We start from the raw sequence: 17823 nt of genomic DNA on the forward strand, positions 1-17823 counted from the left end.
GCGGCGTCCCTCAAGGATCCTCGCTCAGCCCCACCCTCTTCAACGTCTACATGAGCCCCCTTGCGGCCATCGCACGCCAACACAACCTCAACATCATCTCCTACGCCGACGACACCCAGCTGATCCTCTCCCTGACCAACGACCCCGCCGCCGCCGCCAGAGCCAACCTCCACGAAGGGATGAAAGACGTAGCCGAGTAGATGACGACCAGCCGCCTGAAACTGAACTCAGACAAGACGGAAGTCCTCATCCTGGGCTCCTCGCCCTCCGCCTGGGAGGACTCCTGGTGGCCCCCCGCCCTGGGCAGCGCACCCAAACCGACAGACCACGCACGCAACCTGGGCTTCATCCTGGACTCCTCCCTCTCCATGACCAGACAAGTCAACGCCGTCTCCTCGTCCTGTTTCAACATCCTGCGCATGCTACGGAAGATCTTCCGGTGGATCCCCACCGAGACCAGGAAGACGGTCACCCAGGCCCTCGTCACCAGCCGACTGGACTACGGCAACGCCCTCTACGCCGGAATCACCGCCAAGCTCCAGAAGAGACTCCAGCGGATACAGAACGCCTCAGCCAGACTCATCCTCGACATCCCCCGAAGCAGCCACATCTCCGGACATCTGAGAGACCTGCACTGGCTCCCCGTCAACAAGAGAATCACCTTCAGTCTCCTCACCCACACACACAAAGCCCTACACGACCAAGGCCCGAGCTACCTCAACAACCGCCTCAACTTCTACGCTCCCAAACGCCATCTCCGATCAACCAGTCACGCCCTCGCCGCCGTCCCCCGCATCCGAAGAGCGACAACAGGAGGAAGGTCCTTCTCCTACCTGGCCGCCAAGACCTGGAACTCCCTCCCTCCCGACCTGCGCCTGACCCAAGACCACCTCTCCTTCAGGAAGAAGCTCAAGACCTGGCTGTTCGAGCAGTAGTGGCACCCCCCCCCCCCCTCCCCCCCCTCCCCCCCCCCCCCCAAGCGCCTTGAGACCCTCCGGGTGAGTAGTGCGCTTTATAAATGTCTTTGATTGATTGATTGATTGCTTTACAATACATAACTTGCAAAAGAGCCTTGCAAACGATAACTCACACATCAGATACAATACTCATGACCTCACCCTTGCTGTAACGGATGTGATTACAAGTATCATAAATGATTGTTACATACTACATTACCAATTACAGCATTGTAATAGAATAGCATTCTTTATGTGTTCATATTTAATGACAATGTCCCTGGAGATGCTGGTACTTATTAGTACAGCTATGGCAAGGGAAGAAGCAGTGCATGGTCTATTAGTTATAGTTTGCGTGGCTGTTTTTCGAGGTGCCCTCGAAGTGCACGTGGCAGGAAGTTAACCCCTGCTGCGCACACCCTTTTGCCTTGCCCGGGGGGGCAGGGTGAGGGAGGAGAACAGGGCCAAGCTTATGGGTAGGCCTTGCAGACAACTTATTGGTGTTAGCATCGTATAGTTAAGTCATTGGTAGAGAAGATTTTTTAGAAGCTTTTTTGTGGTTTTTCAAAACACCCGTTTTTTGGTGGATGTAAGGAAGTAATTTTTGGAGCTTAAAACACATTTTATGAAAGCTGAACATTCGAATTTCAATCACAGTCCTTTGTAAACTCTGCCTCATGCCTCATGGCAGTACTTTCAACAATCTCTGAGCCCAATCATTGGCTCTTGTTTAATCAACAGTCGATCCATGAAAACTGAACATTCTAATTGCAGTCCGTGCCACAGTTCGGCCTTGCCTTGCTAGCAGAGCTTTGACGTCTACAGCCAGAATGTGTTTTAAGAAAACTAAGACTGTTTCATCTGAAACCCTGCTTTCTCAACTACAGATTAATATTACAGTCTAGTATTTCACTTCCATTCAATGTTTTAAGAAAGCAGCGTTTTCAGGCTAACTGCATCTAAATAAACAAATGGTATAACAATGCATAATGGGTTACTCGTGCAATTTGTTCATGTATTGACATTTCCTTTGCAGTTAAAACAGTGCATGTTGGAGAACATTTTACTTTCCGCTTCCAGACAGTTTTCACTAACATTAGAAAAAAGTAAAACAATTGGTGGTTCCCGATGGCACAGGCGTGAGTCAGACTGTTTCCTTTCATTTGCTTAAGAGAAGCATTTTTATAGTTGAAAGAACCTGGAAACATTGTACAGTCACGTTGTTTACATGCAGACTAAGGCTTGAGTATTGTCCATCTACACAATATGCATTTTTTATTTTTTTAATGGGGGGGGGGGGGGGTTCTTATGCATTTTAATGGCGAAAATGTACAAAAACTGTCACTTCATATACTTTTATACACGGTTCTTTCCAGTGTAAGAATTTTCATTTGAAAATAGGATAGTAGATCAAATGTAGGCGTGAAATTAATAGTACAAGTAGTCTATAGCATGACAGTGAAAACATTGACATGACCAATGAGAATAAGCCTTTATTCTTTTATTTCACCAGCCACGATTATATATATATATATATATATATATATATATATATATATATATATATATATAATCTTCTCTTCTTCGGAGGGGCTTTTTGGTGATATATATATAAAACCTTATTTTATTTTAAGGGTGATCCTAATATAGAGCTATCAGTATTTTCACCAAGCAGGAAGGATAAGGAATGTGGCTTTTGTGAGAGGAGTACAAAGCAAGATAATATAATGTCAAATGCCCAAACACATATTTTATGAGCACCAACATAGGCTATCGTACGAGATGCAGAACAGAAAGAACACACCAACAAATAATAAGGAAAGAAGCCTGCTACCTGGCCAATACAAGTGCACCATAGCAAATCATTTTTGCAATGGAATTTAAGTGTACCTAATTTATAGTATACATTACTTCACTGAGGGTTTGATTGTGGGGGATGAAGGGGGAGGTGCCCATTGGACCTGCAACTTCTTAATAGAAACCTAATCGCCATAAGTGGTGTGGTAATGTTCTTTCAATTGCATAGCAGAGATTTGGAGGTAAGAGCCATTGGAAGATCTAATAAGAGGGTTTTGTTTGTTGAAAGATTGTCTGGGGGTTACCAAGATGCAAAGACAAGTCCATAATGGGTGAGTCAATCTCTATGAATGAGTTCCTCGTCAGTAAGGTTTAATGTGTTCATATTCATACAGCACATGCATTAAAGTACTGGAGGATGCCTGCCAATGCCAGCATTGGTCAGATTCATTGAAACCTTGTTTAAAGCTTTTATTAAGGGTCCATGGAGCAAGATGAATTATCTTAAATCGGGTCTGAGCAATAGAGGTAGACATTTTGCCATTAAAAATTCGATACTAAGGTCAGTTATTGAATCGAGCTTAATTGCAGATGTGTTTTTCCGAAGACTGACAACCTTGCACATATGGGATGAGGCGATATATGTTGAGCTTCATAATTTAATAAGATCTGACGGTCTTTGGTATACTTAGTAATATTCACTTGTATAGTTTAATCACAATAAAAGAACTGTCATTTCCAAATCTAAGTTCACACCTTTTCTGAAACTGCACAAATGACAGGGAGTGCTCATTTTCAAATAGGTAATCCATATTGCTTATCCCTGCTTCTATCCATGATTTCTAGAACAGAGACAAGTTATTTATTTTGATCTTCTATAGAAGAGGAGAGTTCAACAAGAATAAATTAAACAATTACAAACTGGCTGGGTAAACGAGGTTATTTACTCTGAAGCATTTGCAAAAGAAAAAAGAATAGTATGGTATCCTGCCTATCAAAAACCCATGTAACATCAATTACCTCTGGATGTGACAGTAAAGGATGATGGGTTTTTGCCTGCTTTCTTTATGGTATGGAATACCTTTGGGTAGTGAACATATTGTCCAACAAGTGACTTCCACAGGTAGAAAGTGGAAACACAATCTAGATCAGTTCACGCCGCTTCTCAGTTTGAAGTAGGTGAGAATTTTAGCCTAGTGATGGACCTCTCCTTGAGGGATCCATGGAGACTGATTAATCCGGCAATTTTTTAAACCTTTTTCTCGATACTACTCAAATTAGATTATCTCCCACTGAATTGAGACCATGTTAACAAACTCACTGGTGCATTATTTAATTGATTCACAGGCTGCGACTGCTCCCAAATTAGAAAACCTGGAGACTAAACGCCACTTTGATCAAAAAAAGAAGGTCATGTGATTGAATGAAAGGAGGACTTGGAATTTTATTTTGAAGAAAATCACGGCAAATATACAAACAATGTTTCATTGTGGGACACTGAGAAGGCCACAATTTATAGCTCTATTACAGCACTGCAGCAGCACTGAACACACCAAGGAGGAAAGAACTCTCCACATTAAAAGCCAGTACTAAAGACGTCTAGAGAAGACCTGGCGAAACCAGAAAACCTCGGAAACACGGAACAACCACAGGAGCGCCCTGAAGGAATACCACCAGCACTTAAGAGACACCAATCAGACCTTCATAGGAGACAAAGTCCAGACCAACGCGACCAACGCCAAGGAACTATTCAACGTCATACAGCAGTTCGCAAAACCCACCAGCGAAGCCATTGACGTCACACTCTCCCAGGAACTCTGCGACAAGCTCAGCTCCTACTTCCACCTGAAGATCAAGGTCCTCTACAACTTCAGCGAACCAGTGCCAGACACCACCCTCCTACCCACCACCGCCGACAAGCCGACCATCACGACCTGGGATCCCGCTACCATCACACTCATCACCGCGACCATGAAGAAAAACCACTCAGGAGCCCCTCCGCACATATTCTACAGGGCCGCCTCCGCCATCACACACGAAATAGGATGGAACATCAACGCCTCCCCAGATCCGGCATCTACCCAGACAACTGGAAACAGGCGGAGGTGAAACCCCTCCTCAAGAAACCAAAGGCTGACCCAACGGACCTGAAAAACTACAGGCCCATCTCTCTCCTCCCCTTTGCGGCCAAAATCACAGAGAGACTCATAAACGCCCAGCTGACTGCCTTCATCTAAGAGAACTCCATCCTAGATGCCTCCCAGTCTGGATTCCGCAGCAACCACAGCACCGAGACCGCCCTCCTCGCCGCCACTGACGACATTTGCATACTACTCTACCAGGGACACACTGCGGCCCTTATCCTTCTAGACCTCTCCACAGCCTTCGACACATTTCACACTGCACGCTCGCAGCCTGACTTCACAACACAGGGATACAAGGAGCCACCCACGACTGGATCCAATCCTTCCTCTCCGGCAGAACCCAGAGGATCCGACTCCCTCCTTTCCTCTCCGAACCCACGGAAATAAACTGCGGAGTACCCCAGGGATCATCACTCAGCCCCACGCTCTTCAACATCTACATGGCCCCCCTCGCCGCCATCGTCAGACAGCATTGGCTCAGCATCGTATCCTACGCCGATGACACCCAGCTCATCCTCTCACTCACGAAGAGTCCCGAAGACACCAGACTCTGCTTCCAGGAAGGAATGAAGAACGTGGCAGCATGGATTAAAAACAGCCGTTCGAAGCTCAACTCAGAGAAGACCGAGGTCCTCATCCTCGGACCCTGCACCTCCACCTGGGAAAACACCTGGTGGCCCTCAACCCTCGGGAACCCTCCCACCCCTACAGACCATGCTCCGAACCTCGGCATCGTCCTTGACTCCTCCCTCTCCATGAACCGCCAGATACGCCGTCGCTTCCACTAGTTTCAACTGCCTTCGAGATCCTCTGTAAGACCTTCAAATGGGTCCCCCCCAACTGCAGAAGGACCGTAACCCATGCACTTATAACCAGCAGACTGGACTACGGCAACGCCCTTCACGCTGGAATCAACAGAACTCTTCTACACAAACTCCAAACCATCCAGAACGCCGCAGTCAGACTTGTCCTCGGGACACCACGTCACGAACACATGAGCCAACACCTACGAGCCCTCCACTGGCTCCCCATCGAGAAGAGAGTCACCTTCAGACTCCTCACCCACGCTTACAAATCCCTCAACAACATCGGACCCAAATACCTCAACAAGAGATTTTTCTTCCACGTACCCAAGATGATCCTCCGCTCCGCCGACCTCGCCCTGGCAGAGGTCCCCCGTATCCGGAGAAACAGAACTGGCAGGAGAGCTTTCTCCTACATCGCAGCCAAGACTTGGAACGAGCTCCCTGTGAACATCAGACACTCCCCGACCCTGCACACATTCAGGAAGGACCTCAAGACCTGGCTTTTCGACTGATCTGGATCCGCACCCCATCCTCCCCCACCCGGCGCCTTGAGACCCTCACGGGTGAGTAGTGCGCTATATAAACCCCTGATTGATTGATATTTTATATTTTTAAAGCGTGACATATGCCCGAGGGCATCTTGGTGCTAGCGTCTGCAAAAGTAAAGACTACTGCAAGTGGCAAAATTAAAACAGATCAGAGAGAGAAATTCTCACAGCCATCCAGGCACTTCTCATATAAAGACTTCAGAGCCAGGTGGCTCCCCTGATCTGTTTCACAAAAATGTCAATACATTAGCCCTCACCTATTAACGCTCAAATCATTTCTTGGATTGAGGCAGTGCATCTGGTACTTGTTCAAAGGGATCTACAGTCCCATTTCCCAAGGTAGAAGAAGGTACACCTTAACCCTGCCAGCTATTGTCCTAATTATTTATTATATTCAGAATGCAAAATATATGACAAGAAATTTGAAAAGAAAATCAAATCCATCATCCCACCTCTAATTTCACCCGTACACACATGGCAAAAGGTAGAATTTTTAATGGCAAAAGAATTCTGGCTTATATAAAAACGCAAGCAAACAAAAGTAAAATCCCATCAACCGCAATAACTTTTAATGCTGCAAAATCATTTGACAGCGTTGTCATTGCATTCCCTGTAAGCTGCATTACTCAAAGGTAACATCAGGGATTTCCTCTTGAATGGGCGTAACAGCACCCTATCAAAAATAAAGCTAAAAGCCTTATATCAAATTCATTTACCCTTGAAGATGGCTTCCCTCTGACTTCTCGTTACCTTTGAACCTCTTCTGATAACCTTTCAACTAGATAAGCTATTGAACAGCTTTCAGATTGGCACTCGTGCATAGTGTGCTGCTTTTGTAGATTAGGTTATATTCTTTGGCACGCAGAAAACAAATGCAAGCACTGGCATACTTAGAATTCATCAAGGAGTATTTGTAGGTTTCTAATTATCTGCACTAGCATTTAAATGTTACTGTACAAAGGTGATGACTGAAAACTTTAGTCAGAAAGGGCCTGTCCCCGTCCTGGGGATGGAATGCACCAATATACAAGGGATACAATTACAATAGACTTCTAAAGAACAATCCTAAAAGTACAGACATGAATAAAACAAGGTCCCCCAAATTCTTAAAGTGACAGGGCAGAATCGAGGCTACCAAAATGATTCTCACACCTTTGAACTACAACACCACTCTGATGGTAATACTGGTTATACTTTGCACTGTATGGTATATTTAATTATCTGTAATGTTTATTATCACTGAGTCTTAGAAGTTCTTGCTAAATATTTGGAATGTTGCTGTTGTTCTACAGTCATAATGCTAGCAGCTGTTAGATGCTGAACTCACCGGTATGGTCTTCCGTTGTGTGTCGCATTCCTCAGGATTAAACAATTTATTAAAACTACTTGGATTAGCTCTGTGGTTACTCAAGTCAATGGCCACTTTGTTTACTTTCCAGACCTGCAAAGACTCCCTCCGATGTTTTATCAAACCTTAGATCGACCTATTACTAAATTTGTTTTTGGCTGATACTGAAAAGAATTAGTTAAACGGATGTTAATTATAAACAAAGGAGATGTTAGACTTGCCCCTTTCTATAACTAACCCCTTCCCACGCAGCGAAGGGAATATGGTTCTTGAAGACCCGGGTAAAAATGGAAACACAACCACTTCGGTTTAACACTGAATGGCACTTAATTAACCCAGCTCTATTGATTTAATTTCTTGTCAAATGGAAACACTTGGTGGTGTTTTTGAAACAACAATAAAAAGGGAATACCTCGGAGGCTCTACTTGCAACAGATAAAAATGCCAAGGTATAAATTAGAAATTCCAAATCAACACCTTTCTGAAAGACATATTGTTACACTGTTAACACCGACCGACTCCAGACTAATGATTAAATATACATTAAATGGACGAGTGTTACGTGCCCTTTAAGGAGAGCGATATCAAAGCTGCTTGTAGAGTGGAACTAATATTTGGAGTTTGACAGATTAGAAAGATGCTCTGATAGGTCTGTCATCAAAGAGAATGCGACACACCCGCATGTTTAGAGGATCATGAAAATAGGGTCAGCAGTGCAAGCAATCACCCAGGCTTGAAGAGATGAAAAACATCCATAAGGGAGTCCAACAGGATGGTCAGTCAAGCTGAAGAGTTGTTTCCACTCACCTACAGGCTGGCAATTCAGGCTAAACGGAAGGAAACACTCACCAATAGACTGCGCGTTGAAGGTGGCCACTATCTGGGGACTGGCCATGGCCTCCAGGCGGTTCTTCAAGGCTTCCAAGTGGACACATTTTTCAGAATAGTCAGGGGTGTCCACCAGCATTGCCAGACTGCCCTGCATACTGGTTAGCTTCCCTGATATCACAGTCACATCCTAAAATAAAAAAAAGAATAACTCAGTCCGTGAACAATACATGCCTTGGTGGAAAAGCCAGAATACAAAAGTGTGGGTACTTAGGATCGATGCACAGATGCGTTATAAAGCGATGGTAGAATGTCCATTCAGCCAATAACACAAATAAACCACCCTTCACAAAAGTCCCATTGCCTGTGACAATGATCTGGGACCAGGGTTTTCATTTCAAGGTGTGGTACAACAAGCTCTACGTAGCTAAATCAATGCCTCACAAAGCAGTTTATTGGCATTAAAAGGCAGACTGATAAATATAAAACAATACAGCTGTCCCAGTAATGGGCATTTGAGCTACCATGATGTTATGAGGTCTGCATTATTTCAGGAACTGTGCCTTTTCAAACACAACAAATATATTTTGTAAATGTCAATGGCACGTGGAAGAATAAACAAAATATGAGGGCAGAGGTAGCGGCCTGGCACCTTGAGGCTGCTATTTTCTGACTAAATGTGTAGTTTATGGAGATCCCCATAGTACACAGCTTCACCCTAACTCACACTGCCCTTTTTGTGGCAAATCATTGAAGTGATCATCTTCCTTCCAAACGTGGATGATCTCGTCAGACAATCATTTAGTTCTTCACAAAGCCCCTTCTAGGGTGGCAGCCCGCAAATCAATGTGTGAGAATGAAGATTGGTAGCAGCCTCCATAACCAATGAACCCGTCTGACTAGACTGCATCTCACTTACAAGCTGCCTGTCACACTATTAACCACAGGACCGAGGTCATTACATAATTCTCACTGGCTTGTGCCCTGTCTGGAAAGGGATCTTTTTAGCCACAACCAAGGGGTTTGTCCGATGTCCAAAGATTTGTCCTTTCCCTGGGACAGGATCAGCCACCCTGCCCGGGATTCATCTATATACGGTATACTGCTTACCATACAAACGCCCCATTTACCCAGAATCCCATTTACAACACTATTTGGCCACTCCAAACACTGCTCATGGTAGACTAGCCTCGGATTTCTGTGCAACCCTACTTAAACCATCTGCAAGAAAGAATATGGTACTTACTAGCAGATACAGTTTTGCTTCCAGCTAAGGGAAAGAGTCATCATGGAGGCAGTTGAAAGCGGAAGCAGAAACCATGTTAATGCATTTTAAGTGTTCAGCCTGGAGCGGGAAGGACTGCACAAAACCATTTTCCATGCAGCTTGATAATCATCAACAGGACAGGAGTACTGAGGGCATGGCATTCATGGATATGGAGTGAGTGATGTTACGTATTTTTAACTCATAAAAATAAGACCACATAGCGCAGAATGCACGTGTCTCACGGAGACCTTTCCAGGAGACACAGACAAATCCTCAAAAGCACTTTAACTGTCTCTAACCACCTTGGGTTAACACAATACTGAATGTCAACTCCTGTTCATGAAGCAGGCAGAAGACCAGGAGCTAACAGGGTACAAGAAAAGTACATGATGTCCCACCAGGGTACAATCACATCCCTGCTCGACTTTCTTACGATAACATTCAAATGCCAGAGTCATCCAGTAGGACACCATTACATTCTCACCATGCATGGACAAAAGACATAATGTCATTGGAAAAGCTATGCCATGCTGCCTCTGATAGTCCTTACAATCATCAAATCTAGACAATGAGCTCAATTTTAGCTGCCATTCACCACCTTTCTTGGTTAGGGGTTACACCATAAGTGCACTCACACACATAGAGGGGGGAGGGGGGGGGGCACTGTCACCTATACCAGGCTATGAGAAACTGATAGCTGGTGACTACTGGAAAATGTGTGCATTCCCCTATATCAGGGTTCCTTGCTTCCCCCCACCATGTGTATTGTATAAATTATGTTTCTTTTTTATCATCTACGGTGAGTGACTGAGAAACTGTGAGCAGAGTGAATGGTTTCCTATGGATGAACAGCAAATGCTGCACAGAATTGTGATTCCCCTGCAGGTTGTCCTGACCTTCATTGTGGACATGCCAGCCTGCCTGCTGCTTTACTCTTAAACTCTGTTCTAGAGACCCAGTAGGTCCTGAATAAGCTGAGAGAAACCACATTCAAATTCTAATAGTACTTGGTTTTGTACTGGGCACTGCAAACTTGGCTGAGTTTCGGTCAAAGATAATATAAACAATTTGGCCGAACGTTACCAGTTCATCCTCATCATTTCAATAGAACTCAGGAAGGTGAATATGGTCCATTTAGGAGTCAGTAAGTTGTACTTCATTCAGTCTCAGAAGAAGAGACATTTGCCATGGACAGGACTTAGCTTGTTGTTAAATCCCCTTAACAGCAGGGCATTGCCTAGTATCTGGAAGCAAGCCCTTTTGCAGTGACCTAGTAGAAGAGGAAGTAGGGTACTGTGGGGTGGGACAGGCTCTTGTTGCAGAAGATCCAGAAGTGTAGCCCAGCTAACTTAAGGCAGCTAGAAAGTTGATTCTATGTAGTGAGTTGCTGAGGCGTCAAGAGGATCTTGCAAGCCCAAGTGGTCAGAACCAACCCAAGAATTTCTGGTCCATCAAGAAGGCAGATGACATGCAGGAAGCCTTCCAACACTTAAAGGGGTGGTGATCCTCCATCATCCCAAACATGACCCACATCACCTCGGACTTTGTGGGAGCCTACGTGTGACTGTTATCACTATGAGAAGAACATAGAAGTTCCTGCTCTTCACATCAATAATTAGTGTGTTGAACAGAGGCTGCGCCAGTCGCCCTAAATCCTGTACAGTTGTAATCATCTAACAAGGACCGGCCACCTTCAAGATACAAGCCCTTGAAATGTTCATATCCACTGAAGAGATTATTTGGCAACAGTCCAATACCAGTGGCTGTAGTTGCTCTAAATACATTGAACATATTCACTTTGGACATTGGATGTGACCCTTCCTTTTTGGGTGAGTATTTTTCAGGATACTTTTGCGGACTCTCAGTCACCTGGGTGCAAATCCATTGAGCTCTCTACACTTGCACCAATGTGAATTGTAGTGCCTGGTCACATAAGCACTATCACTTTAGAAGGGGTCGTGTCTGTGCAAAAAAAAAAAAGGTGCCAAGATCTTTTGGATTTCTTGACTTTTGCATATTTCAACTTTTCCACATTCCTACATGTTAATAAAGGATTGATTAGTTATCAAAGATATGGTTCTGGCTACAATTGCTTGCATCACACAGCACTGACGCTCGAAACTCTCTACTACCTCTTGCAGAAAGCCTAGACTGCTCTCCTTTGATACCCTTGGAGAATCAAGTCCACAAAAAGAGTAACTTGTTTACCCAAATATAGTCATAGGGTACATTAAGGCCTGGGTAGGGGTGGTAAATTAAACTACCCTTCATAGCAACTACTCAATAACTATTGATTGTCTTAAAAACAAAGTCCAAGCACACCTGCCACCTTCCCAACATGTAGGGAAATAAGGTCAAAGGAAGAATGCTTAACATCTCACTCTCACACCTAATAACACAACAAAAGTAAAACACCAACACCTAAAATTCGCACACCCTCACAATAATAGAGAAAATACAAACAGAGAGCCCAAATGGTTCTGAAAATGACCAACAATGGTTACGTCCACAAACAAATTTATAACATGCTATACTCCACACTCAGTAATTTAGTCCACTCCATGGTCCATGCACATAAAAACTTCCTATTATTGGTCCACAACATGTTTTCCACAAACCCAAAAGCCACCTACCACTGTGTTATACCATGTTGAACTCCATAGTAAAACAGACAATCACAGGCAGACTCACTCCTGGCGTTTTCTGCTGCCCAGCCAAGGAACTTCTTTATGACACACACTTAAAGTAAAATATGTTTCTTGGCACCCAACTCATTCAGTGCTATACTTTGGTAGACGACAAAACATAATTTGTTCAATTTGCCACTGGCCACAACAATACACTATGACAATACCATGAAAGCAAACAAAAAAGAAAAATAACTTGAACTCAACAAAGTTGAGTACCTGAAAACCACAACTTCCATGTAGTACAGGATACGGTCCAATTACCCTTTGATGTGTATGTAGTACGGGGAAGAACATAATGCAACTTAAACACAATTCGTTTTCATAAAAAGTACTAAGGTGGCACACAGCATCTTGAAATTTCAGCACCCGATTTACTGCTGTCTAAGTGGGGCATGACATCCTTCCCACCACCCAAGAAAACAAGATACTCCAAACACCAACTCAAGTACACCAGCAAACCAAGCTGATCAGGCGTCCTAGGGACAGAGCTGTCTCAGCTTTGGCAATGGAAACCATGCAAATCTCTGCACTCACTTCCTCAGAATCCTACAAGGACACTTCAAATTCAATGACAAAATAAAAAGTTGTATGGCCATGAAACCCACATTAACCCCTACTTAGGCTGACCAGATAGGGCGATTAACCCTGGAGCCTACCATTGAGGCAGGTGCTATTGCTTTGCTTCAGTGCTCTACGTCACCAGCATTCCTAATCTTCCAACAAGTCCATCTGTCTCACTCCTTCTACGCCACCAGCATGCCTCATCCACCTTCAAGTCCATCGGTTTCATTAAGGGACTGAAAATAATCATTCTGCTCCTACGTCCTCCAAGTCATTGAAATTCCTCAGCAAACCTATCTAAAGAGTGATGGCCCATTGCTCTCCCCATCGCAGTCTGTGGATGCATGGCATGACCAATAAATACATCATTGACTCACGTTAAAAGGAGGATTCACTCTGACCTTGCAGCCGAGGAAAGAACTACCATGGGACACACCATAACACTGATCATTTGCCCTTTTCTCATGTCGTAGGATAGAGAAAAATGTGGTCCAATATTCAATAATTATTAAAGTTTTGATCCAAGTTAAATGGAGATAAGGAATGTGTATCTACAACTGTAAGGCTTGGGGTGCCTCTTTTTATTATTTACTCACACAAGCAAATTAAACAGTCAATTAAACCATGTTATACCAACAGAATATATCAGACATACACCCCTTGATACCATCACAAGCACAACACAGTACCAAAGACATCGTAGCCAAGTACTCATATGCCTGGTTATACGTGAAGGCCCAACACGTATCACAACATAGTAAACAGAGAATATCCCATGCATCCAATACTGCAAAGACATGTCTAACTCAATATAATGGCATTTTAGAAGAAACGCACATATGAGGAACCTATGTAATGAGCTTTGCACTATTGTTTCTAAAGACGGCATTGCATTACACAGTTGGCTCTGCTGCTTTTTGAGCTAAGCTCTAAGGAGTTTAAAAACTGTGCCGTCCTATACTACCTACCATACTTGTCTCTTGTAGGAGAAGCCACCCACGAATGGGCACTATGTGGCATCACATGCATGCGACGTGGCTCACGTTTCGAAAATGATAACCTATAGCTATGTCTCAAACATCACACAATGCCGAATTACACCTCACAGCAACCTAAACGTACACATTAAACATAACTTACAACACACCCAACACATTTTCAATTTGTCATAATCAGCTATCATCAGGTAGTCAACAGCCCTTTCCACCCATCAATATCAACTACACATCTTTCCAACTACATCTACAGATTGCATTTCTCCAACTGATCATGCTATATAGACACTTGACATTCACCTGCACACAGCACAACATCAAAGCCACATAGATGGCAAAGTGTTGCAAGCTCAAAAGCACTTTCCCTTACCACACCAACATACATGTATGAACCATTCATATCAAGTTAGCTTAAAGATAATACACTTTAACACTCACAACATTGCATCTTATCTGTTTACCAGGCAGGTGAGGCTTGTCCCAAAAGCAACCAATTAACAGCCTTAAGGCCTTTCTTGCTGACCTCAACCTGATCCAAATGTGTGACAACCCTACACTTAAAAAGGGAGCAACCTTAGATCTTATCATTTCGAAGGCCAACTCTATTCAACTTGAATCTATCGTCCCCTGTGACTCATCTGACTACCACCGCATCTCATTCTTCATCACTGAATCTGTGAAATCAAATACAGCGCAACTAATGAAACCCAAATTCTGGAAAAGGAGCCTAAGAAGCACTAACCTCACTGAACTGAATTCTGTTAGTAATAACAATCTGCCTCCTCCTGGTAACATGTCAGATGTCCATGATCTTACAAACCACTACACAGGCTCAATGAGGAATAGTCTAGACTCGATCGCACCTCTAAGTGTAAAAAGACTGTCCATCAAGGACGCCAAGCCATTGTACAGTGGCAGCCTCAATACAAAGATGGAACCTGAGACTAGCCGAACAAATGTGGACATCCTCACCGTCCCTTGAACACCTCAAGCATTTGAGAACACTGAGAAACACTTATCACAACAGCATCAGAAATTCTAAAGCAAACTTCTTTAGAAACCAACTTGATCAAGAAAGAAACCGAGGGGGAGGTGTGGTCCAAATGGAATGAATACAGAGGTTACATCTGTGAGCCCCCGCAGGCCCGCCGCTCCGGCTTGGAGGCCATAGACTGAACATACTGACCGCTTCTAGCTAATTCACAGGAAACTCTAACTCATACTGTCACTGTGTGTCACCGGTGTTCGAATGACGTTAATGCGAATCCATTGACCATGTTGTTGATTTGTTTATTTTTGCAAATAAAAAGAAATTTAAAAACAAAAAGAAAGAAACCGACCAAAAAATCGTTTTGAACTCATTAAACTACAATAAATGACCTACCCAACACATCCCTACCCGGATCCAGTCCACTACCAAACTACAAAGAATTTGCTTCTTTCTTCCTTGAGAAGACTGAAAACATGAGAAATTATTACATTGTCCTCTCTTACCGCACACCAAATTCTCCTCTTCCCGGATTGCTTTACCCTCATGTCACCCTGGGTACATCCTCAAAAACAACGCCTCAATGAATTCTTTCAAAACCTTTGATGATAATTCCATTTTCAACCTTCTAGCAGCGCTGAAACCCTCAAACCACTTTAACGGCACTTTACCCCTCTCAAATCTTTTTCAATGAGATTAAACTGTTATTGCTCCCACTTTGGACTAAGATGTAAATGCTTCCCTATTTCAAAGCAATATCCCTAACTGCCTCAAGGCTGGACAGGTTGCCCCCATCCTAAAAAAACCAACAGCAGATCACACAGACCTAATTAACTTCCGCCCCCAACAGCGGATCACACAGACCTAAATAACTTCCGCCCTATCTCCAACATTCTACCTCTAGTGGAGCTCCTTGAAAAATGTGTACATGTCGAACTCTAACCACACTGAACATTTCCACCTTTTAGACCAATTCTAATCCAGCTTCCGGCCAGGGCATAGCACAGAATCGGTTCTTACACACAGTGGACGATGCACTAAAAGTGTGGGATCACAACGAATCCGGCCTCCTTCTACTTTTTGACCTATCCTCCGCTTTTGACACAGTTAAGTATGACAACCTACTAGACTTATTGGAACATAGAATGGGGCTATCAGGGTTTGTCCCAAACGGTTCACCTCGTTTCTCCAAAGTAGATATCAAAGATTCAAGGTTAACCAGTCCCTGTCCAAGACCAATCCAGTTGCATTAGGGGTCCCACAGTGTTCCTCCCTCTCACCCACCATCTTTAACTTGTTCATGGAGCCTCTTACTGTAATTCTGAGTTCATCCAATATCCACCATCACATGTACATCGATGACACCCAATTATATCTGAAAGTCTCCTCCCTCGAAAAACCTCAGATCCCTCAACTTAACTCTACAGAAAACCCAACATTGGCTGCCATGCAACCACTTCAAACTAAACTCTCTCAAAACAGAATTCCTCCTAATAGCCCCACCCAACCAGGCCCCCATTATTGAGGAACGGATGAAACAATTAACAGCCCTCAACTGCTTGCCACAAGTTATTGATTCAGGAAGAGCCCTAGGAATTACTCTCGACAAGAACCTTCACACGTAGAAGCACATCAATGCTGCCACCAAAATGAAAATATTCAGAAAATTAAAACCCTTCCTCCCCCACCCAATGACTTCAAATCTGCAGTGTAAGTCCTATTGAATCGCAGGTTGGACTATGGCAGTGCAACCCTCTACGGCTTGCCCAGATCCACAACGGCGCCCATAAGGGCCTCTCTTAACTCTGCTGCACGTCTCATCACAGGATCAAAAAGAAACAATCACATCACGCCTGATTTAAAATCACTCAATTGGCTCCCTTATGGAGCAAGAATCCAGCTAAAAATTGCCTTCATTATCCATAAAGCCCCACACTTCAATACCCAGAGGTATATTACTCAGAGGTTGGAGCTGTCTGGCCGTTGCAGATCCTCCACAAGCTCTAGCACTCTACAACTGAAACCACAGAGATTCCTTAAAAAGAAGACCTACAACCGAACTTCCTCTGGGATCGCCCTGAGAATTTGGAACCCCTTGTCCCCTGAAATCAGCCTCAACCCCTCAACCCCATCTTTCAAGAAAGAAGTTAAAGCACTACTGATGAACACATTTCTGCCCTATATCCTAGGATCGCATCTAGCAGTACCTCTAATGACACTTCAACTGCACACTTGCCTTCTGCTCGCTTGTTATGTTATTGTCTTCGTTCTATCAATCCTGACATTGTACAGATCCATCCATCACCTGGGGATGTATTATATCCTGTAATGCTTTCAATTGTGATATTTTTGTTGCATTTGTTTCTGCTTTTTGAACACCTGTGAAGCGTTTTGATACCTGCAAAAGTCATGTTTGCGCTATATGAACCATTTCAAATAAAGAATCTGCACATGCTGGGCAATGGAAAATTAACCACTCTGTTCAATGAGAAGCAAGGTCCTTCAGCACAGCCATCCACATAAATAAAACACTACAAAGATGAATTTCATTTTACATTCACATTAACTAACAGACAAGTACTAACTAGACAAGTATAACCTTCTATTATACACACAACCATAAAAAACGACCAATGGAAATCCCAGAACAATACGAATGCCAAGATTAAGACAGTGTTAGGCTGCCATACTAAGACACTTTTGAAATTCTAATATTGTGACATGTTAAGGGACCAAAAGGGTTCATATACATTTATATTTACATATCAAGTGTTTATGTACCGATCGATGTGTTTTATCCATGTGAACGCTTTCCCTCAGTGATTCATTTACCACCCCAACTCAGGGCGGACTGGGAAAGTCGGTAAACGATCAATGGTTTATGACTGTAGTCGC

At 43.7% G+C, this 17823-nt stretch overlaps 1 protein-coding gene across 1 annotated transcript in view; it reads right to left on the bottom strand.

The window, feature by feature from the left end:
- COG7 (component of oligomeric golgi complex 7) overlaps positions 1 to 17823 on the bottom strand; it is a 338508-nt gene that overhangs the window by 293013 nt on the left and 27672 nt on the right. Inside the window, exon 5 of the mRNA XM_085629498.1 lies at positions 8449 to 8617. Within this exon, the coding sequence (XP_085485624.1) occupies positions 8449 to 8617 (169 nt within the window). The remainder of the gene's footprint in view (positions 1 to 8448; positions 8618 to 17823) is intronic.

The sequence above is a fragment of the Triturus cristatus genome, chromosome 10 (assembly GCF_964204655.1).
Source record: "Triturus cristatus chromosome 10, aTriCri1.1, whole genome shotgun sequence".
Lineage (NCBI taxonomy): Eukaryota > Metazoa > Chordata > Amphibia > Caudata > Salamandridae > Triturus > Triturus cristatus.